This window comes from Cicer arietinum, chromosome 2 (assembly GCF_000331145.2).
Source record: "Cicer arietinum cultivar CDC Frontier isolate Library 1 chromosome 2, Cicar.CDCFrontier_v2.0, whole genome shotgun sequence".
In the NCBI taxonomy this organism is placed as follows: Eukaryota; Viridiplantae; Streptophyta; class Magnoliopsida; order Fabales; family Fabaceae; genus Cicer; species Cicer arietinum.
The window spans coordinates 17,795,541-17,820,395 of record NC_021161.2 but is presented as its reverse complement, the minus strand read 5'-3'; the positions used below and the strand labels follow the sequence as shown (position 1 = coordinate 17,820,395).

Genomic DNA, 24,855 nt, shown 5'->3' with positions numbered 1-24,855 from the left:
AAACCATGGACCCCATGTGGCTTTGCCAAAGAGAAACTCCAAAATACGGCGTCGTATCATCGCCGACTTGAATGTCTGTTCGTGTTAGGTCTCTTCCGCTTTTGGACGATTTGTACTGTGAAGAAAGAAAGAATAATAAGAAATGGAGAAGGTGAATGGAAGAATGGTACGAGGAAAGAGAATGAAAAACCTGAACGGGGAAGCAACGGTGAACGAAAACAAGAAGTTGAACGAATTCAGCGATGTGACGAGAGGCAGTGGAGAGATCAATAAGAGGACCGTACCATCCAAATGCTGAACCCATTATTCTTCCCACTCTATTTTTACCACCTTATTACCAGATAACGACGAATCATTTTTGTTTTGTTGCTTGGGAAATGGGGTGAGTCTTCATCTATCACTTCAATTTTTTTTCATCTCATCCTTATTTTTATTCTAGTTTAATATTTTATTTTCTCTTGTACTTGTAGTAGGAGATTCAATTTGACGACCGTTACATATCTAGTAAAAAAAAATATGGATAATAGATTTGATGGAGTATAAGGATCCTGAGGACAAATAATGACCTAAAATGTGAGTGTTTGGACTGGATTCGTTGAACTATAAGAGGACGAAGACCATCACATAGAATGACGTGACACTTAATTTAGACAGCTAAGCTATGTACAGATGATATGATGTGGCATGAATGTGCACTCATATAGGCCTATTTTCGAAAGAAGATCTACCTTTAAAAGAGGAAGAGACAACTATAGGATTAAGGATCTTTAGCATATTCATAAAAAGTGTATTATTCTTCCATAGAGCACCTTCAACATATTCTTGAGAGTTTATAGGGTTTTATATTAGTGTATTTCTTGTTTACATACGTGAACATTGGTGTCCATCATGGGACTACGAAAAAAATTTCCTTCGACCTAGCTTCATCACTATACAAACACTAACTCACTACTATGGCAATACTCAAATAAGAAAATGCTTTCGACAAGTCGGATGTAAATGAAAGGCAGACTCCCCTCCTTGCGCAATTCATGAACGATGTGAGGGAGCTGCAGGATTGAAATGCTGAGCAACAACGACATAACGAAGAACAACTCCAACAACATCATAAAAGCAGTTGTGCACGAAACCAAGCTTAGGCAACAACTTGAAACTCGCGAGCGCGATTTGAGAAAGCAGATGGAAGCTCGAGAGAGGGAGCTCTGCCAACAATTGTTGCTCATGTGTAATAATATCACGGTGACCGAAACTACTTAGATGACACCAAGGGTTTTCCAACCTTTCTCGTAGGAAATACAAATTCTGGCTATCTCACGACACTTTAGGGAGTTGGTCTTCAACTTCTACAATGAGACAAGATGCCTCCACAGTCATGTTTCAGTTTCCAGACTCAAACATTCATTAGTTGAGCAGACAATTCATTGAGCTGCAAGATTTTTGTAAGAACCTTGAAGGATGTGGGGCACAAGTGGATTGTTGGACAAATGGTAAAGGAAAAGAAAAAAAAAAATTAAAAGTATAGAAAATAATTGTACAGAGAAACATCGAAAACTTTTATATATATATATATATATATATAAAAAGTAAATCAAATAATGTAAATGGAAACAAGGACACATATCAATAATTCAAAATAAAAACTTCAATAATTAATAAGAAAATTAATAAAAGTAAACAACGCTTAAGAAAATAATTTACAGAAAAGAGTTTCAAAATTCTTTTAAGAATTTTTAAACATGAATTTTTTTCTCTAAAAAAATTGATGCCACATAACTACTTTGAATTGTCCTTTTATAGATTAATGATGCATGCTCAGATTACAATTCTACCCTTACTTTTTCTCCAAACAAGAAAAAAAAATATTACTAATACAAAAAATAAGGGAAAGCATATTACTAAGTTAAAAATACAAAAAACAAAAGTGCATAGTAACCCGTGTTAGTGAATAGTAAAGCAAATAATAACTAAATAGTAATTTGTCTCAAATAATTTTTGTTGGTATCAGATAAGACTGAATATTTAATGTAGCATTTTAATATTATCAACATCATAACAATCATCTTCACTAAGAGGCGTAAAACTTTGACGAGATCCTCTAGAATTTGAAATGATGGTGAGTCTAAAATGACCATTTGTAAAGTTCAAGAAAAAACATGTTATATCAAGCATCCATATAATCATAATAATTATAATTTTGTGGAGTAAATCTTCGAGTAAATTGCTTTGATATTGAAGAATGATTCTTCTAATCTTTAACTGATAATACTTTTAATATTTTAAATTTTGAAAAAAAATATATATTTTACTAAAGTCATTTTCATCATAGTGATGAATAATATCAATAGCTAGGTAGTTAATTCTATATAGCAGCGCATCGCGGCCAACCCCAGAAACTGGGATACCGGGATTACCTTTTTTTAAAAAAAATTACATGAATAATACTATATAAAGATGCATAGTTAAACAATGTCTCAAACTCATAAACATTCATAAATAGTAATAAAGATCCCTAAGTCTTAATCAAAACATATATTTAGATACCAAATATCATCATCTTCTTCAACATAGTAGAGTAATAAAATAACAAAATATTAAAACTAAAATGCATGCTATAGGAATCAAAGATCATCATCATCTTCAATGTATTCTTCTTCTTCTTCTTCTTCTTCTTCCTTCTCATCTTCAATATATTATTCGTTCTCATCCTCCTCCCCATCATCTTCAACATAAATAGGTTCAACATATTCTTCTACCACCACTTCTTTTGATATTGCTTCTTGTGCTATTGCCCTAGATGCACTTGCAACTACCTTCTTTTGTTGCTCTCCTAATGTAGACCACCGGCATAAACTAATTCTTCAATAGGTTCACCATTTTCCCTCAAGTCTCCCACTTCAAAGTCATTGATATAATCATCATCATCATCATCATTCAAGGCGATTGGATCAATCACATCACAACAATCATAACACTCTTTCAGAGCCTGATTATACTTAACAAAAACCAAGTCTTCCAACCTCTTATGCTCAAGTCTACTTCTCTGCCTGGAATGAATCTATGTATTATAATTTAAAATGTTAGTTTACTAAATTAATATGAACCTGCAGAGTAGAATACTCTATAACTTAATAAGAAGTATTAACTTACATGCTCAAAAGTACTCCAATTACGCTCATATCTTGAAGAACTGCATGTCAAACTCAACACTTTAATGGCCAATACTTCCAAAAGTGGAGTTTGTGCTCGATAAGTCTTCCACCACTCAGGTTCAATGAAACAATCATTTTCATTTTATACAAGTTGTTGTGTGCTAAAAAATTTAAGAAGAAAATAAATGAAGTTCCAATTACAGGGAGCTAATGTTGCCCTTTGTCTTATTGCTTCACCCAATCCAAAGAGACCATTAGCAATCTTATATTCCGCCAACTCTGTTATATTCATGTAACTCGTTTGATGACTTTCACTAAGTGTTTCGATGCATAAATGAAGACCTTCCACCAATATGGGGTCATTCTCAATTTTTGATTTGCTATAAAAATACTTCGGATTTAGGTAGTAGCCTGCAGCATGCAATGGATGATGAAGTTGACATTTCCACATTTCATCAATGATTGCAAATACATCTATATACATTCTTGCTTGTTCATTGAAAGCTTTTTGAATATCCTCCTTGGCCTTGATCATTGTTGCATATATGTAACCCATTGCAGGGTTTTTCTCATTATCAACAAGTCTTGACAGTTGTACAAGAGGTCCCATAACCTTAAGAGTGTAGATAATATCATTCCAAAATGATGTCAAAAGTACAATACGGGTTGCATTATTTCCCTTATGGTCGTTAGTTGTCTTGGACTTCAACCATTCTTCTAAAGTGAACATCTTTCTAAGGTTGGCTTTTTGTTTATGTAATCTTTGTAAAGTAAGAAATGTGGTAGCAAATTTTGTGACATGTCTAACCAACTCAACGTTGTCAGTGTTCTTCTCCGTTGTGTTCAACGTCAATGTGTGGTTATAAATGAAGCCGACAATACTAGTCCCTCTTTGAATAACAGTTTTAACCTTAGCAATCTTTCCAATATCTTCTAACATCAAGTCTAGACAATGTGCAGCACACGAATTCCAAAACAGGTGTGGTCTCTTGGTAGTTAATAGTTTACCAGTCAATACATAATTACTTCCATTGTCAGTAACCAATTGCACAATATTTTGCTCACCAATCTCCTCGACAAAATTGTCCAATTGTTCAAATATCTTAATCACAGTCTTCATGTAGGCAGAAGCATCAATACTCTTCACAAAATTGTTCATGTTGTAGAATTCACTAAGAAATTTATCAAAACTCTACTATTATTATTTTTCAAACCATTTGACATAATTGAGCATTCGTATTTTGTGAGATGCAATTGATGATCATTCAACAAAGCGTTTGTATATTCCAACTCTTTTTCAAGGAGTGGAACGCTCAACTCATGATAGCTTGGAGGTTTCAAATGAAGACCGTAGTTTTCAACCGCTTCCAACATCAACTTGAAGTTTTTTTATCTTGCAACATTAAAAGCAATTCCATTTGTGTAAAAAAACGAGCAATGTATTGTATCATTTTTGCTCTTGCTTCGTTGTCACAAGCATCATTTATGCTTGTTTGTCTCTTGTCTTTCCCCAATTTGTGTTCTATTTTTTTCATGAACATTAAATCCAAGGAACTTTTTGTCTTCTTAGCAGCCGGTAAATGGGACTCAATTTCCCTTTTCCACTTCGAATTCTTCTTATTTTAGCTACATCATCATCAATTTGAACTTCCATCTCATTTAATATTCCATATTTTAGTGCTTGTTTCTCATCATAATTTGTCTGCAACAATAGCTTACAATCTAGTGGCATTTTTCTGCAACTTTTTACGTCTCGCTATATTCCTAACTGATGTTGTTTTGCTATAGTAATTCTTCCAGTAGTTTCAACCTGGCAGAAATCACATGTAATCCTCTTCCTATTATTCTTGTCCATTACACTATTAAACTGTCATGCTAGGTCAACATTATCATCAGTTGGTTTAAATATTACACACGCAACAAAACTATTATTTTGTGGGGTTGCATATGGTGTTGTCATGGTTGTTTGCACAACAAGAAGAAAAAGAAGGGAAGTAGAAAAAAACAGAGAAAGAAAGATGAAAGTAACTAAAGAAAAAAAATTAAAAAAAAAAAAACAGAAAGAAAGAAGGAAGTAACAAAAGAAAAAAAATTAGAAAAAAAATTAAAAAAAAATAGAAAGAAACAAATAACAAAATAAATAAAAATTAAATTAAAAAAAAACAAAAAGAAAAGAAATTCCGCAACTCGTGAGCGCACCCAGATCGCGCACGACCTCCCTTTTTCCCGCTTCGCACTGTGCCGCCCCGACCATACCCTTCGCTGCCACGCTCCAGCACGATCGCGTCGGGGACTACCGCGATTGACTACCTAGATCAATAGAATTTGTATCAACTAAAATAAACTCATAAAAAGTCTACTTTTCTTTAGTGTCTTTGGGAGGTAATGAAAACTAGGGGGATAGACTTTAGCAACCATTTGTAATGATGGACAATTATCGGTAAAATATTCAAGTTCTAATAACAATGGAATTTTATATGGATTTTAAATAAATGGACAAGTAGAGAAAAGGGAGGGAAGAGTATAGAATGGTAATCTCCAAGGTTCTTTTTGAGAGGGAGAAAGAGTTTAAGTTTGTAATGGTGAAGAGGTTGTTTCTTGTAAAACTATACAGGAAGAGGGTTTGTAATGCGTTAAAGTAGTTATCATTGGTCTAATTGTTGGAAGCAAGTTCATTTTATACTTAGAATTTTTATGATAACAAAAGTATTTAATGAGAACAATATATTTGACTTCAAAGAGTACGAAAGAAGATATGGTCAAGATTTGAAGAAGATTTGATCAAGATGTATCTACAACAAAATATGAACATAATCAATCTGAAGAATTTACAAACGCAATCTGAACAAAATACAAACATAATCAATCTAAAAAATTTACAATTTTAATCTAAACAAAAATAATTTGAAGATTTTACAAATGCAATCTGAACAAAATACAATTCAGAATTAAATAAGAACTAAATTGAACCCCAAATTTTAACTATAAATAGATACTCAAGGCTGAAGAAGAAAATCATCAAAAAGTAGCAAAGAGTAGTCTTAGAATTCAAAGAGAGAAACACTTATTCGAATGAGAAATATTCTATAAGTGTTCTTTTCTTAGAGTGAGTGTTATTATTATTATTATCAGATTTTTAGAAGCAACTACTCAAGTTCCAATCTTTTGTATCCAACCCAATAGTGGTGTAGTTCCTTCTTCAATTTGGTATCGTCAAATTGTTAGGAGAAGACTTGGCTTGTAGGGTCAAGGTGGTTAGTTCCTCAAAAGTCTGGGATTGTCAAATTGTTTGGGAAGACTAACTTGGAGGGTCAGATGCTTTATAATTCAATGTATTTGAATTAGTGGATCAAAGCCTTCTGAATGTGGGAAGTAGATGTAGTCAAGTTAGTGGTTATCCAGGATAAATTTATGTGTCAAGTTATTTATGATTTCATTGTTTGTTACCTCTGAATCTGATTGCTTCTACTCCAAGTAAGTCACCAAAATCGAACTAGTTTTTTTATTTATTTATACATTATTAATAAATGGACAAGTAGAGAAAAGGGAGGGAAGAATATAGAATGGGAATCTCCAAGGTGCTTTGTGAGAGGGAGAAAAAGTTTAAGTTTGTAATGGTGAAGAGGTTGATTGTTGTAAAACTACAGAGGAAGAGGGTTGGTAATGCATTAAAATAGTCATCCTTGGTCTAATTGTTGGAAGCAAGTTCATTTTATATTTAGAGTTTTTATGATAACGAAAGTATTTTATGAGAACAATATATTTGATTTCAAATAGTACGAAAATAAGATATGATCAAGATTTGAAGAAGATTTGATCAAGATTTATCTACAACAAAATATGAACATAATCAATCTGAAGAATTTACATACGCAATCTAAAAAAAATACGAACATAATCAATCTGAAGAATTTACAATTTTAATCTAAACAAAAAAGGAACAAAATTAATTTGAAGATTTTACTAACGCAATCTGAACAAAATACAATTCATAATTAAATAAGGACTAAATTGAACCCCAAATTTTAACTAAAAATAGATACTCAAGACTGAAGAAGAAAATCATCAAAAAGTAGCAAATAGTAGTCTTAGAGTTTAAAGAGAGAAACACTTATTTGAATGAGAAATATTCTCTAAGTGTTCTTTTCTTAGAGTACGAGTGTTATTATTATTATCAGTTTTTTTAGAAACAACTACTCAAGGCTGAAGAAGAAAATCATCAAAAAGTAGCAAATAGTAGTCTTACAGTTCAAAGAGAGAAACACTTATTCGAATGAGAAATATTCTCTAAGTGTTCTTTTCTTCTAATAGGAGTGTTATTATTATTATCAGTTTTTTTAGAAACAACTACTCAAGGCTGAAGAAGAAAATCATCAAAAAGTAGCAAATAATAGTCTTAGAGTTCAAAGAGAGAAACACTTATTCGAATGAGAAATATTCTCTAAGTGTTCTTTTCTTATAGTATGAGTGTTATTATTATTATCAGTTTTTTTAGAAACAACTACTCAAGTTCCAATCTTTTGTATCCAACCCGATAGTGGTGTAGTTCCTTCTTCAATCTGGTGTTGTCAGATTGTTAGGAGAAGACTTGACTTGTAGGGTCAAAGTGGTTAATTCATCAAAAGTATGGATTGTCATATTGTTTGGGAAGACTGACTTGGAGCGTCAGGTGCTTTATAATTCAAGGTATTTGAATTAGTAAATTAAAGCCTTTTGAATGACGGGACTATGTGTAGTCAAGTTAGTGGTGATCCATAATAAATGTATGTGTCAAATTGTTTATGATTTCATTGTTTGTTGCCTTTAAATCTGATTGCTTCTACTCTAAGTAAGTCACCAAAATCAAACTAGTTTTTTATTTATTTATAAATTATCAACTTTGACAAAATCTTTTAGAGGTAAAAATCTAAAAGATCAATATTTATCTTGAAATTCATCTTTTAGAAAATAATTCATCTTGAAATTTTGTAATACATAAAAAAAATTCAATATTTATTTTTTAATAGTATTATATTTTTGTTGAGTATAATTCTAAGTTTCCAAACAATATTACACTATTTATTCTTTAGAGGTGTTAGATAATAATTACTTAAGAATCCCTCTAGATCTATTTCTGATGAATCGATTTCAACTATTAAAAATACTTGTAGATCATAGATCCTTAAACAAAGAAGTTCTTTAACCATTTATTTCAAAGTCTTAATCATAAGAGTTATACTCTCTTCCCATTTGACGGATTTTCCTTAATCTTTCAAAATATTAATACTATGAATTTATTTGATTTAAGAAAGATATTAAATTACACTTTCCCTATTAAAAAATAAATACCAGAATCTTACTATTGAATAGATATAAATAATTAAAAAATAAATTAAAGAATAAATAATAGAATCCTTCAAATGAATAATAACTTTTAGAATACTTACTCTAATTAAGTGATAGATGTTATCCTTACCGTAAATTAAGTTTGATTTATTTTAATATAGATAGATACCTCAACTACATATTCAATTTCATTCACTTCAAACTTTCGAATTCCAACATATTAGACAAAAAAAGGTTCGTCAATGAAGTTATTCCATAGGACACACGTACATCCTTGGTTTTGGTACACTGGTGTAATAATCGCTACAAAAGCATAACATTAGTAAATCTTAACAGAGATTTCTTCACTTCATCGAAATGTATTTTTCATTTCCTTTCGTTTTTTTTTTCTTGGACAGTTTTCACTTTCATTCCTAGCTTCTAGAGTTTTCCATATAATAAAACATTGATATATCGTAATAGAAATGAAAACCTTAAATTCACATAAAATTGGATGTGCTATTAGCAAATTTGTATATATATTATACCCCATGCAGTACATGAGTTAACTCACTAGTTTTAGAGTTATTAAGAATATTCATGTAATTTATTTTCAAAAAACTTCATGCTATTTAAGAAATTTTTGCTACTAAAAATTTATTACTAAACCTTCTATGTCGTCATTTTTTAACAAAATAAAAAATTATAGCTTTGTACACTTGAGTAAGGTAAAGAACCGCAAGAGTAATTTTTGTAGCAACCCAGAGTTAAGTTCAACATTTGAAGATAGGATAAACACATTGAAACAAAGATACAATAAAATAACAACAAAACAACATTACAATAACAAATAAACTCCAGCAAATGTCATAAACGATTATTCAATTCCAAAAACTGAAATACAGAGATGTCTTAGAAGATCAAATATATGAGTAGCCACCCAAAATCAAAAAAATAATTGGGCCGCTGTCAAACCAAAACCAGAAAGTAGTATGAATTGGTCTGTCTATAGTAGAATCAAAATACGTGCACGTACTTAGTAAATGGAACGGGCCAACAAAAACAAGCACCAATTCCAGTAAGGAGATTCTGTTACCCCACCTTTTTACCTACACCTACTCCAACTTTCACTTTTGAACGTGTTCATAAAGCATTAGCATATTTATATGTAAGTTTTCGCACCTATGCCTGTCGAACTATACACTATTCTACAATGAAGTTAAGTCCATTCCATTAAGAGAATCTGACAGATTCACCACATATATGAGCTCATGTACATCCTAACCCCAAAATCAAGAGGCCCATCATCACCACCAACAGCATGAAGTGCTACAGGAATTTTTGAAAGGAGATGCACTGTGAGTGGAAAAACCGCAGGCTCAATTTCAGCCACAGAAGAGTCAGATATTGAAATATGTTGCTGGTTTGTGTTAGATACCATAGCATCCACTTCCAAATCACATTGATCAGAACTATCCACTGTAACTTTCAGGTCATATGGACAGGCAATCAATGCAACTTCTGACAATGCCCTCCATTTGTTAGGGCTTCCCCTCCTTAATGCACGCTTATTAAGAGACATGCTAAGCACCAATGTGGACGTTGCCTCGAGCCACTCTGCAGTCAAACCTTCAACTTCATCATAATATATGCGTTTCTCAATCTGATCAAGGAAAGGGACAAGAATCATAAGAGTCAAATGAAGCATGTGTAACAGAAGCAAAATATGCATCACAAACTAAATTATGCAAAACTTGTATATGATTGACAGTTTGTGTTAATAAAGCATGTAAATAAGTTTTATGTCTGCACTAAAGGGTATCTGAACCTATATAATTATGCCAAAACATGATGCACCAAATCAGATTAAATTTTCCTACAAATATTTTACTCTGCTAGAATATGAAGCTATTCTTCCTTGTATGCACATAGTGAAATGAAAATTTTGATAATGGAACTTCTAATAATTGCATTATTGACTACTAGGAAAAATGTTATATATGAGACAACAATAAATACTAGTATGCAACTGTATAAGCATATAAGCATTTTTTATTCCAATAATATTAAAAAACACAACACAATTATTGAAGAAAACTGACATCTCTACAGTATATGTAAATCCAAACTGTATATGTCAGAAGTTACTTACAGCTAGCTTCTGAATATAAACTGACATGAATTTTGGGCCTAGTCCCATTATTCTTGCTTCTGATAACAAGACCTGCAGAATAGATGAGAATAGGTAAACTTCCAGTGAGCTTTTAAAATATGCCCCTATTTTAAGCAGAGAAATATACAAGCAACCTAGGTGTAAAATATGACAGCAAGAATGAAAAACTTCTCAATCAGCTACAAAAATGCTTCAAATATAGAAAATAACAAAAGCGACATCGTTCACAAGTAACAAGTTAGTACACCAAATAGTTGCAGATCATTATATAAAATAACCATAATATATGAGATTCTTGAAGATATCATCATAATTGAAATTTATAAAAGGTTCTCAGATGCTAGGTTAACATAACTCAAGAATTAAACAGCAATCATAAGATAAATGATATTAGCTGTTAAAGCAGATTGCATGCATATAAATTAACACTGATATTACCTGTTAAAGCAGAATCCATGCATATAAAATCAAAAATCATAATAAAAAGATGATACCTAGTTTTCATAAATACTCCAGACCAAAGGCATTTTAAAAATGCTCACTTTATACTAGAACAAAAAAAAATAAAGGTAAAATTTGCAGAATCTTCAAATAGATAAATCATGTATCAAAGGGAAAAAGAAAACACAGCAGAGAATCTGTATTCATTTATTACAAAATCATTAGGACCAATATACAACCAAATCTTGTTTTCAGCTGCCATCAGTTTCACCTATTACAAAAAAGTTAATTTTTACCAAAAACCAAATAATCTAAAAACATCATGAAAGAACAAGGATGCAAATTATGATAATTATCAGAAAAGTTGTACCTTCTGATGCTTCAGGAGATACCACATGTAAAGTCTATCACAGGCATCCTTAACATATCTACTAGCTAGCTTTCTGTCATTGCAATGAGCAGCAATATTTCCAAGTATTTTAGCACTTGGAACCCTATGCTTCAAAGCTGCAGCTGATAAAGCTTCCTTACCTTCAACAGATTCAGCAGCTTTTTTATCAAAGTAGATTCCTGTGAAACATCTATTTTTCACTTCCACTTCCCTTGCCACCTGCTTCAAATATTTTTCCTCAGCCTCTATCGTAGCAAGTAGTGTCCGATGAACAACAATATCTGAATATCGTCGTAAAGGTGATGTAAAATGAGTGTATAAAGGGACAGCAAGTGAATAATGAGCCCATTCATGTTCATTGTCCTTTAAATCGCCACTACAAAAGTAAGATGCCAACTGCATTGGCCTTGTAGCATAGGAAATAAGAATATCGTAAAACACAGGGTCACCATTGAGCTTTTCCTTTATTTTCTCTAAGGACCAATGGATCTGACCTGATGAAGAAATGTCCAAATTAAAGCCATGCTTCTGACAAAATGCAGAAAACTCTCTCAGCTTTCGCATATTAGGTTCAGGATGCCTCCGCAATAGTGAAACATTAGGATAAGCTCTAGATATGATTTCAGCCGCTGTTGTATTGGCCAAAAGCATAAATTCCTCAATAAGAAAATTTGATTCTTTCTGTTCAGAAAACATACTATCATAAGGAATGCCATTCTCATCAAACAGGATAACGATTTTGGGAGTATTAAGCCGCAGAGCCCCTTCAGTAAATCTCTTACGTTTCAAGACATTTGAAATTTCATATAGACTCTTCAGAGATGTAATTACATCAGGCCATACAAAATGGCCATGCACTTTAGGATAGTTATCCTCATAAATGTTTGATCTCTCAAAATCAAAAGCCTTATCAATGATGTCTTGCGCATTTTCATATGAAAGCTTACAACAAGATTTAATAACAGTACGACCGATCCAACGGTCCACAACCTCCCCAGCAACAGTTACATCCAGGAGCATGGAAACTGCAAGCCGATCCACTCCAGGATTAAGTGATCCAATATTGTCGGAGATTAATGCAGGCAACATTGATAACTTCTTTTGCAACATATAAACGCTCGTTGACCGTAGCTGAGCCTCCTTATCTAAAGCTGTATCTGGTAGAACAAAGTAAGATGCATCAGCAATATGGATGCCTACTCTATAATTTCCATTAGGCAACTTCTCAATTGACAGTGCATCATCCAGATCAATTGCAGTTGAAGGATCAATAGTAAATATGCACAAATTTCTAAGATCAGTTCGACTTTTCAATTCCTTTAATGGTAACTCCCAAGGAAGACATGGCAGACAGGACAGAGCTTCAGGTGAAAATTCTGAAAAACAGATTTCATTCTGAAACAAAATAGCATCTAATTGGGGCTGAAGTTCACTACCTCGTCCAAAAACATGCAAGATATGACCCTCAGGAAAAGGACTTTCTCCTACCCAATCATCAAGTTGTGCAGCTACCAGATCCATTTCAATTGTTGCATCGTCACTTTTCAGCCTTCTCTTAATATTCTCTGGTAACTCTCTGACAAGAAGTTTTATGTTAGGAAACTTTGGATCAATTGGCAGCAGTTGGATGTATTCATGCTCAGAAACAAAATTCTTATTCTTTCTTGCATCTTTCTTGTTTATGTCCTGAAAAAGACCACATTGCTTCAGATTAAGATGACCAACAATACACTCTCGACGTGGAGACCTCTCAATAATAGCAACCACCCTGCCAGTTGGTCTTTTAGAAGGGAATGAATTAACCAACAAACACAACTGCTTCACCACATTCATAACTTCACTCTGTCCACCACCAGAATTAATCTTCAATGAAGCAGATCCTTCAAAGTGAAGTCCATTATTGCTATCACAGCCGGCTAGTGCAACTAGACTTAAATGGTTGGCCAAACCCTGTGCAGTGTTATCCTCATAAATGTACCTTTTCTCAGAAAATGGATAATTCCTACAAGGAGAAGAGTTTTGATAAGATTCCTCCTTGTTTTGACCAAGAGAGCTTCTGTGCATGGAAGTCCCGTGGTTATTGTCACTTACATTACTATCTTCCACAAGAACATTACAACCATCACGTACTTCGGTATTGTTGCTACCCCCATTTACTCCTTTCATTTTTGTCCACAATGGCAAAGGATCAATCTTAATTGCAACAATGTCACCTTCCACCTACACAGAGCAATCATCAGATGTACATCCTTAAGCCATATACATGCCACAATGACACATCTCTGTTATGCAACATCAGCTATGGATGAAACACTGCAACTCTGTCTAAAATCCATGCCAATGAGAAATGACAAAACTTTCATTGTAAATGAGAAAAATAAACAGCAAAATTACGGTACACCATTTCAGAAAAATTATATATTGACAAAGATCTCAAAACACATCCCCAAAACCATAGACGAACACAACCTGGCATATACTACAACAATGAAATCTGATCAATTCCATCCCCAAAACCAAAAAAGCTTACACATGCAAGAAAACAGAGATGATAAAAACCAGGCACATTTTAGGTTGATAATTACATTTATATATGCATAATACATGAAAATCATAAACCTCATAATGAATGGACATGAATCAGGCAAATGCAGTTAACGACAGCCATATTTTTGCAATGATTTGTATATGATAACTTGAAAATAAAAAAGTTCCAATGTCAAAATCAACAGACATGCGTCCAGACTTACAGCTCTATTCTGGGCTGGAACCCCACCAATGAGAATATCCGTTGGCACTCCTTCAATTTTGCAGTAGGCCTACGTGTACATATACAGGAAAAGATTAATCACCATATTAATACATTACTACCGCCAGCAAGTTACAAGCTGTGTCGTAAGTTAACCAATCCCGAACCACAAAAATACCCAAAACAAAAATCACTATCATATAGATGTCAAGAACCTCAAGTTTATTGTGAGCATTGACATGAAAGACAGCTTTATAGACATCACCCTTCTGCAAATTAAAAGAAATTAACCAAATGTTAACAAAACCAGTGTGGACTAATCCATGTAGAAAGGTTATATTATCAAAATATGTGTTTTCAGGTGTATGTGAAATTAGTACGTTACTAACCTCCAATTCTTTCTCCACAGCCTCTACAGACCAATGTGGACTAAAATAATTTCTCTGGGCATTAAGATGCATGGGACTGCAAGGAACCAAACACAGTTTTGGATCAATTCCTCCTTCATGTATTTGCATGTTTTTCATATCAACAGGTTCAACCCGGTCATTGAGATGTGTGAGAACCGTCGAAACAGATTCAACAATGGATGCTTTGGATAATCCTTGTTCATTAGAGGATGAAACATTAACACCCTGCTGCTTCAGTGAATTGCTAAATGATCCAGTTGTTTGAGTAGGTGTTCCATTTTTCTCGAAGCATTCCGAGGACACCCCAATAGCCTCGTTTACTTCAGATGCTACCCCAACAAGAAAACAATGAGGATCAGTGAATGAAAAGAAAAACTGAACAGAAACATTCGCAGCATTCATTGCAAAAATAAAAAATCAATATTTTTAACCATTTTATATATGATATTAAAAAACAGAAAGAAAAATAAATCTTTAAAGAGTTTCACATACATTACAAAAAATAAATAAATAAATAAAAGGTAACAATTATTTCACATAAAATGAAGCAACTCTGCAATTTACTTTAACTGAATGATGCATCCATGGAAACAAAAAGCTAGTGAATCCCTACAAGGATCTGCTCTACGTTCTAACATTAAGGAACAAAAATGATCCACCTTTTCTACTCAAGAAACAAAAAAAAAATCACGTTCCCACTATGAAGCACAAATAGTGACAGGAACGCAGCTGAGAAAATAAATTAATAAAATGTAATCAAGGAGATCAGACACCAGTATACACCTTCCTTCCCGAGGTATCAGTGCTAAATAGCTTTCCCAAAAGAGTTTTGAGTTGCTATAAATAGAAAGAAATACCCTAATTCAACAATGACGATAAACCATAACATCAACTAATAGAATCGCCATTAGCAACTTCAATTCAAATACAACAATGTCCTCATAATCACTAATAAAAAATTAATTAAAAAAAAGGTACCTGAAGATGAAGGAGGGTTTTGCTTGGCTCGACGATTGGATCGGCGCTTCTTCTTCTTATCCTTTTCACCATCATCAAACCTCTCAGCTACCATCGATCCTTCAACCGTTGATTTCATAATTATCCGAAAATTTTAAGAACTAAAATAAAGACTAAAACAAGAAACTTAAGAACGAGAATGAAAATAAACTAGGTTAAAAGCCAGGAATCCTTCCGATTTTTAGAAAAAAGATTGAAATTCGGAAGAACCAGGCTACACGAAAGATAGAAAAGTGTGAAATTAAATATACTACGTATTTAATTATATATATATATATAATAAAATTAGAGGTGAAGGGAATGCGAAGAGAAAGAAGAGAGAAGAAAAATTGGATAAGGGTTTAAGAATAATAAAAGACGATTGGTATAATAGAGAAGAGGGAAATTAAACGACAGTGGAAAAAAACGAGGAGGTGTGTAAGAGAATTGAAAAGAGGTGAAAACGACGTTATGATTGGTCGGCGGGGACAATGGGCGCCGACTCTGCTTTCTTTTCTCTTTCTCTCTCTCTTTCGCCCTTTTTTCTTTCCACTTCTTTTCTTTTCTTTATTTATTTCTACCTTTCCTTCTTCCTACTCCACTTCGAGCTCACACCTTTTTTCTCTTTTTTTTTTTTTTTTCAATGCTTTTTAATTGTCATTTTTAAGTTATTTTCATATACTAATGAAATTAATAAATTTTATTATTTTTCATAAAATTAATTGTTTTATAATGTTTATAATTATTTATTATTTTATTTAACTTTTTTTTAATAATAAATAATTAGAGATAGTTTTGTCAAACTAATAATTAACTATTTTGCTATTTACACCCTTCATTTTGCTATCTATACTCTATAAATTTTTAATAAAATTAAAATACTCAAAATATACATTCCTTATTTGTTCCATTCTTTAAATTATATTTTTATATTTCTCTCTTCATCACGTGTGTAATTCACCGACAAAGTATGTTTATTAGTTTGCGCCTGAGTTCATATTTTTTTTGTCAAACTTTGAAAATTTTACGTTATATTATATGAGTTCATGTATGTTGTAAAAAATACATTGTACACAAATTTATACTATGTATCTTTAAGTGATTTTTTTCACTTGAGTGATACAATTTAAAAAATTATAGGTGGTACGTAGATACAATTCACATACATCTACGAGAATTGAGTTCACATACAGCTACGGAAATTGAGTTCACGTATACAATAAAGTTTAAATATTTACAAATACTACGCAAATACAGTTCACATACACATGTGTGAATTGAGTTCACGTAGTTTGCATGAATTCAATTTACGTAAATGTATGTCAATTTAGATCAAGTAGGTGAACTGAGAAAACACACACATACGTGATCTCAATTCAGAGGCAATGATCATAGGCAATACCAATGTGATATGAGTTCACGTAGTTTGTTGATTTCAGTTCATGTATGGTACGTCAATTTGAAGATGAAAATGAATGAAGATAGGGGTGTGAGATTAAAAAAAAAAACAAAGCAAAAGATGAATATGAATATGAGATGTAAGATAAAAAGATAAAGATAAAAATTAGGGTTTAAAGAATGAGACAAATAACGAAGGGGCATTTTGGGTATTTCAATTTTATGAAAAAAAATTTATGGGATGGTGGTAGCAAAATTGAATAATTATAAATTTTATTTTACATTTTCTTCAATTATAAATTTGAATCAAATCTTATTTTAGATTTTCTTCAAAAACATGAATCTTCTTTCATACTCTTAGAAGTCAAATATATTGTTATCATAAAATATTTTTGTTATCATCAAAACTCTAAGTATAAAACCAACTTGGTTGCAACAATCTTCCCTTTTTTTTATGACAAAACTTGTATTTTTTTATAACAAATTTTCTTTATATTTCTTTGACTCCCCCTAACTTAGGGCTCCTCTAAGTCTAAGTATTATTTTCTCCACACTTTATTAAATATTTTTCTCCCCTTTTTGTCATCAAACAAAAAGATTTGAAAGTCAACCTTACTCTTTTTTTTTTTTTTAATAACATGAATATATTGCAAGAAAATATAAAAACTAATGTAAAGCTAAACTACTTTGAAGTAATCACAACATCAGACAGGTATGAAGGTAAGATTTAGGTTTTTCTTGATGAAGTCAAACATATCTTCAGATAGTGGTTTGGTGAATATGTCAATCAATTGGTGTTCAGTGTCTACAAACTGAATAACATAATGTTTAATACCCATTTTTGAACAAAGTCTATGATGGAGTGGTGTTTGATTTCTATGTGTCTAACTCTAGAATGAAGTATAGGGTTTTTGGTTAGGCAAATGACATAAGTGTTATCACAATAGATGGAAATGTAGGATTCTAAGATTTTATAGTCTTCAAATTGATGTTCATCCAAAGTAGTTGAGAACTACAGTCAGCTGCTGAAATGTACTTAGCCTATTTTGTTGACATGACAATGGTGTTTTGTCTCTTACTTGACCAAGATATTAAGTTGTCACCTAGAAACGTGTAGTTGTCACTAGTGCTCTTTTTCTCTAGTTTATCTCCAGTATAATCAGAATTACAGTATCCACTCAGTTTGTGCTTAGGAGATTTCTTGTAGTACAAGGTAAGGTTTGTAGTGTCTTTTAGGTATTTAAGGATTCTCTTAACAACAGTTAAATGTGATTCCCTATGGTCAGCTTAAAATCTTGCACATATACACTAAACATGATGTTAGGTTTGGAAGCAGTAAGGTAAAGTAAGGATCCTATCATTCCTCTATAAGTTTTTTGGTCAACTTTTGGCATGAATCGTCTTTTTCAAGTTAACAAATAGGGTGCATTGGTGTAGCCATAGCCATATCTTTTGTATATTTAGTTTGATGAATGTATATACCTTTTTGACTTTGTTGAATTTGTATCCCTAAGAAAAACTTAAGTTCTCTTATCTTACTCATTTGAAATTCAAGTTGCATCAATTTAGAAAATTATTGGTAAATAGTGCCATTAGTAGATCCAAAAATAATGTCATTAACATAATTTGAATAATAAAAATGTCATCTCATATTGATTTTCTAAAAAGTATATTATCTACTTGTACTCTTTCAAAGTTATTTTTAAGCAAGAAGTTATTAAGTCTATCATACCATGCCTTAGGTGCTTGGAGATGAGCTTACAGTTCATATAGATGAGTTTTAAGCTTCACACAAAGAGATGAGGTTTAAACTCCACACGAATGGGTCTTGTACCCCACATATAGGTGAGTATTAAACTTCACAATGAGATGAGGTTTAAACTCGACATGGATGAATCTTGTACCTCACATATAGATGAGTATTAAACTTTACAAAGAGATGAAGTTTAAACTCCACATGGATGGGTCTTGTACCCACATATAGATGATATAGATGAGTATTAAAATTCACAAAGAGATGATGTTTAAACTCCACATGGATGAGTCTTGTACCCCACATATAGATGAGTATTAAACTTCACAAACATATGAAGTTTAAAATCCACATGGATGGGTCTTGTACCCCACATATAGATGACTTTTAAACTTAAGAAAGAGATGAGGTTTAAACTCCACACAGATGGGTCTTATATCCCACATATAGATGAGTTTTAAACTCCACAATGAGATGAAGTTTAATGTAATGCCCCGAATTTTTGATCCAAAGATTACTTAAAAATATTTATTTTCTTTTAGAAACATCTATAATTTTTTTTTCTTCTTATGAGTAGTTCATCATGTAATAATTTGAAGATGCGTCAGAAAATGACTTGATATATTCTTTTTTTGTAAAAGAACGTAATGCAATTTACTAAAATATTATTTATTCATTTATTTGCAAAATTAATATTTCAGTTGTTCGATCGATATTCTTTTATGCTTCAAAATAAAATAAATTCTCTTTAAGTGAAATTCAAATTAAGCAATATTGACTAAAATTAATGACATTCAATTATTTACTAACAAATGAAATCTCACTTCCGCATTTCTATTAAAAGTTAATGATGAAGAGTAAATAACTTTACAATGTACCACAAAATTTTTAGTAATACAAAATATGATTTTTTTTTTTAAGTAAAAGTCCCATTTTTCCACGTGCGTTTGAAATCATTAGTACCTAAATGTTGGTGTAAGGGGTCAGTTCATCCAACGGCAAAAATTAAACCAAATAATAACTTAACAGCCATAAAATATAAATATAACATCTTTTCATAATAAAAGATTTATAGAAGTTGTTTCGTTAATAGTTCCCAAAGATATATTAAAAGTCATAAAATGTATCTAAATAAATCAAATAGCAATTCACCATAGATCAAATCATTAAATCAAAATAAAAATAACAACAAAATGTATGCAAGTTATGCATGCTCCTAAACATATATGATCCAGATATAACCAGCCACACATGCGTCCACACAGAAGTCACCCATGCCAATGGGGAAAAATTAAATCAACCACATAGGTGTCCGCAAAGATGCATATGATATGTCATGAAATGATAATGATGCTCAAAAGGTACATGTCACCATCCACTTAAAAAATCACACAAATCACAAGACACTTAGGTAACCACAAAGATAACAATATTTAAAACACAAATCACCAGTCACTTAGACAACCACAAATATAACAATATTTAAAACACAAATCACCAGCCACTTAGACAACTACAAATATAACAATATTTAAAACACAAATCACCAGCCACTTAGGCAACCACAAAGATAACAATATTTAAAACACTAATCATCAACCACTTAGGCAACCACAAAGATGACAATATTTAAAACACAAATCACCAGCCACTTAGGCAACCACAAATATTACAATATTTAAAAAACAAATCACCAGTCACTTAGGCAACCACAAGGACATAATATTTCAAATTAATTTTTTTAATCACATAAGACATCAAATTTATATTTTCATGGATGTTCATAGTTAGAGCTCAATAACTTAACAACATCAAATATGCACTTCAACAAATATCTCAAAATCACCACTTTCATTTTAATAATCCATAAGATTCGATTTGGCTACTTGTTATTGATAAAAATTAAAAATCATATTACCAAGAATACAATAACAATAGAAATTTTATTCATTTCACTATAAAGTCTTCTGCATTATAAAAATGAATTTTACATTAATACATTTCAATAAATCAATTTTCTCATATTGTCAAAATTAAAAATATAAAATTCTCATCAGTTTCCTCCTAACACATATATTGTTCATAAACGTCAAATTTTAAATTTTAAATACTCAAAAATTCAAGACTTAATATCAAATACATCATAACACACATATTACTAATGATATCATCATAAAAATTATAACTTTATAATTAAGTACTTTCAAACAAGTAAGGTGTTAAACATTTTCACTACAAACATATTTATCAAGGAATAATAATAAAATAGAAACCTATAATTAAGTTCATCAAGATAGATGTATTACTCAAAAGAAACAATCAAAACATTATAGTTAAATTCTTTACGACAAAAATAAAATCAACCTTTTTCTTTTAAGACATTCTGACATCATATCAATATCCTACGAACCACTAATTTAATATCTAGCCTAACTCTACATGGGGAAAAACCCTTACCTTGAACGTTTTCCTTCCACGTAATACTATATAGCCCTAAAAAAATCTCATAAATATGAAGGAACAAAAGCTTAGAACTTCCACAAGAAATAGAGGGAATGTGTGGGTGGTTGTTTGAGTGACTTAGAAAATATTTGAGATAAACAAAATATAATGTTGGGAATGTTGTGTAAGGTATGGGTGATTAGTTGCAAGTTTTATCATATTCTATGAGTAAGAGGTGTATGAGACTAATATGAAGACGTGAAGCGGATTAGAGGAAGAGAATGATTCTTCTTATTGAAGTTAATTGCACACATCAATAAGGTATTCAATTGGAATAATATCATTCAATGACCAACCGTTATGAATTAATTGACATTCATGTACTTATTATTGCTTGTTACACATTTGAGTGGATGTAAAGTAGAAAACACACGATTTTATAACTAAATGCTATTAAAAATAAAATATAGTTATCAAGACTAGTAGTGTGATCGATTAAATTTTAACCGAAATTGACTTGGTCATTGTTCACTTTAAAAAAAATTCTCCTACAAGTTTTAATTAATTACTAACAAAACCCCAATAATTAATTAATTAATTAATATAAATATACTTCATCAAATAATTAAATATTAAAGGAACAATTATCTTATTATTGTCACACTAAATTAATTAAATAGAATATATAAATAAAACTCAGGATTTTCACTAACTCTACTATCTTCTAGGTCGAATACTTATTTGGTCTAAAATAAAACTAATAAATGATATAACTTCTATAGATTATAATTTAATTAAATAATTCAACTAATGTTTTCATCAACTAAAATAAATCAAGTAAGACAAAAATATCACTACAGGTCACGCATAACAAAATAAAGTCAACATATCTAACACATCAATTTCATGATTATCAAAACTAATCAAATAAACAAAATACACAGTTGTCCACGTAAGAAATAATTATGCCATAAACCGTTCTAATGTAATTGTCACACCAAAAATAATTAAATAGAAATAAAGGTTATAATTATTCAAGTAAAATAGAGAGTGGTAAATTTTAATTTAATTTCTTTACACATAGAATAAAATATTAATTAAATAATAAATTACGAAAATTACTAAAAGGCGCATATATAATATATATGAAAATATTGAGGTGTTACATTTAAACTCCGGTCTTGTACCCCATATTGGATGAGCGGGTGCTCCATATGATGAGATAATACTCACTTCGCGAAAGTAGCATATCTCCCTTATTGAATTGATTGATTATTTCCTGTAGAATAAATGTGTATATTGGATTTATTTGATTATTGTAGATGTGGATTATCGTTAATTTAATTGATGAGTTTTTATTAATTATTGGAAGTAATTGGTTATTATAGCAAAATCTTAGTTATATCATGAACATTTCTAAAGAATATTTTTGGAAGAAGGTGGGTGCCATGATCGATTTTTCCGGTTACCGCTCTAGATGAGAACAATACTTGTTTTAAAATTGTGTGTATTATTCATTGGGATTTAGTATCTCATTAAAGTGTTGTTTTAAGAGACTGAGACTGTCGGGGACATCGAGAGTTGAGAAGTCCTACCTCCTTTGAGAAGAGTGATTTCCTTCGATTATGTTAGTAGATCAAGAATAAGTATATATATTGTCTACATCGTACTTTATTTCATGATTAGATACTATTTGCCCAGTTTTGGATATTTTAATTATTAAAGATTTATCAGTTGTAAGGATTTTTTGTAAGATTTTATAACATTACTTCTTTCAGACAATTCATTATTTATTACAGTATCTTATTCTCTTATATAATTTGAAATTTTTTCTGTTATTACCTCAATTGTTATACCCACGAACTAGGCGTTACATTTTTTGTATAAGAGCTAGTTCGAACCTTAACCGGACTGTGGTGCGGGTTTAGTTTACTTTATTTTTATTATTAATTTTTTTTTAAGAAAAAAATGTCAACACTTGGGCTTATAGGATTGCTCGTTATAGTCATGCATTTTGTATGCTATTATATTTGGTTTGGCCAACCCAATGCTTGATTGGTGGTGTGGATATTTATGACGGGTAACAAGCGAAGTACGAATGACACACTTACTAAGGCTCTCTGCTTGATAGCGGAAGCCATGAATAATAGACAAAGACTCTCCTTCATTTGAGATGACCTAATGTTGAATCGATAACAATCGTAAACCCTCAATATGTTAGGCTTTTTGAATTTCGAAAGAACAATCCAACATCTTTTTGAGGTCAGTTATGATCTAGTCGAAACACAAGTGTGGTTGTTGAAGTTAGAGAAGATCTTTGGAATCATGCATTGTGTTGACACTCACAAAGTGGACTTCGTCATTTATATGTCAGAGTCTGATGTTGAGCATTGGTGGATTTGTATTAGAGGAGGTCTGCTGACAAAACAAGTTTCTTTTACTAGTGATAGGTTTAAAGAGTTATTTCTAGAGAAGTATATTCCCCACAATGTTCGTATTCAGAAGGAAAAAAAAGTTTATTCATATTCGTCATGGAGATATTTCAGTGTAGAGTATGTCGCCAAATTTTGAAGTTATATCAAGATACTCTTGTTATCTTAGGGACAATCCTTAAGATGAGTGGAAGGCGATGAAATTTGAGTAAGGATTTAAGCATGAGCTGCAAATCTTTAATTGGAATTCTAAGGATTTGTGACTACCCCACCATGGTAAACAAGTCTAGGGCGGTTGAGAAAAAGATGCAAGCACTAGAAGCTGGGAAACTGAAGGAGAAGTTTATCTCTGGTGGAAAGAAGTTCTACAGTAAAGGCAATAAATTTCATAAGAATCTACACCCTTTACCCACAATTTCAAAGGACAAGTAAAGACAAGTTCCGACTAGTAAGAGTATGAGGTTGTGTGTAGACTATAGAAAATTGAACCAAGTTACCATCAAGAAAAAAAAATCCATTGCCGAGGATAGATGACCTCTTAGATCAGTTAAGAGGAGCTTCAGTATTTTCTAAGATAGACTTGAGGTCTGGGTACCATCAAATTAGGGTTAAAGGTGAAAATATTCCTAAGACAACTTTTAGACAAGATACAAACACTATGAGTATGTAGTGATGCCTTATGGAGTTACCGATGCCCTTGCTATTTTTATGGATTATATGAATCGAATTTTTAGACCTTTCTTAGATAAGTTGTAGTGGTGTTCATCGATGATATTCTAATCCACTCTAAGGGTTTGGGTGAGCATGAGGAACACATGAGGATAGTATTGCAATTTTTGAGAGATAACACACTGTATGCAAAACAAGAGAAATGTGAGTTATGGCTTGATGATGTGAGGTTTCTGGACATACCATCTCTAGTAAAGGAGTAGCAGTGACTCTAGTAAGGTAGATTCTATATTAGGTTGGCCCAACCTAAATCAGTGACTGAAGTAAGAAATTTCCTAGGATTGACGGGTTACTATAGGAGATTTATAGATAGGTTTTCTAGTCTAGTCTTACCTCTCACCAAGTTGACTAGATAAGGGAAAAAATTTGTGTTGGACTAAGAGTGCGAGGATAATTTCCATGAGCTTAAGGGAAGATTAATTTCAACACATGTTTTAGCTATACCAGATCCATCCATGAATTTTGTGGTTTATTAAGATGCTTCTAAA

The 24,855-nt window shown here is 31.7% G+C and overlaps 2 protein-coding genes across 2 annotated transcripts; both read right to left on the bottom strand.

The window, feature by feature from the left end:
• Nucleotides 1-2,827: 2,827 nt before the first annotated feature.
• On the bottom strand, nt 2,828-4,308 carry LOC101497565 (uncharacterized). The gene is made up of 3 exons (XM_004488839.1): nt 3,367-4,308; nt 3,148-3,261; nt 2,828-3,055 (listed from the first exon to the last, which is right to left on the bottom strand). Exons 1-3 carry the CDS (start codon nt 4,306-4,308, stop codon nt 2,828-2,830), a joined length of 1,284 nt encoding a protein of 427 aa, XP_004488896.1.
• A 4,989-nt stretch (nt 4,309-9,297) lies between these two features.
• Nucleotides 9,298-15,972, bottom strand: LOC101494731 (DIS3-like exonuclease 2). Its single transcript, XM_004488831.4, has 7 exons — nt 15,596-15,972; nt 14,597-14,946; nt 14,423-14,476; nt 14,209-14,277; nt 11,438-13,678; nt 10,606-10,677; nt 9,298-10,116 (listed from the first exon to the last, which is right to left on the bottom strand). The coding sequence occupies exons 1-7, from the start codon at nt 15,711-15,713 to the stop codon at nt 9,706-9,708; spliced, it is 3,315 nt and encodes a 1,104-aa protein (XP_004488888.1). The 5' UTR covers nt 15,714-15,972; the 3' UTR covers nt 9,298-9,705.
• Between the last annotated feature and the right edge of the window lie 8,883 nt (nt 15,973-24,855).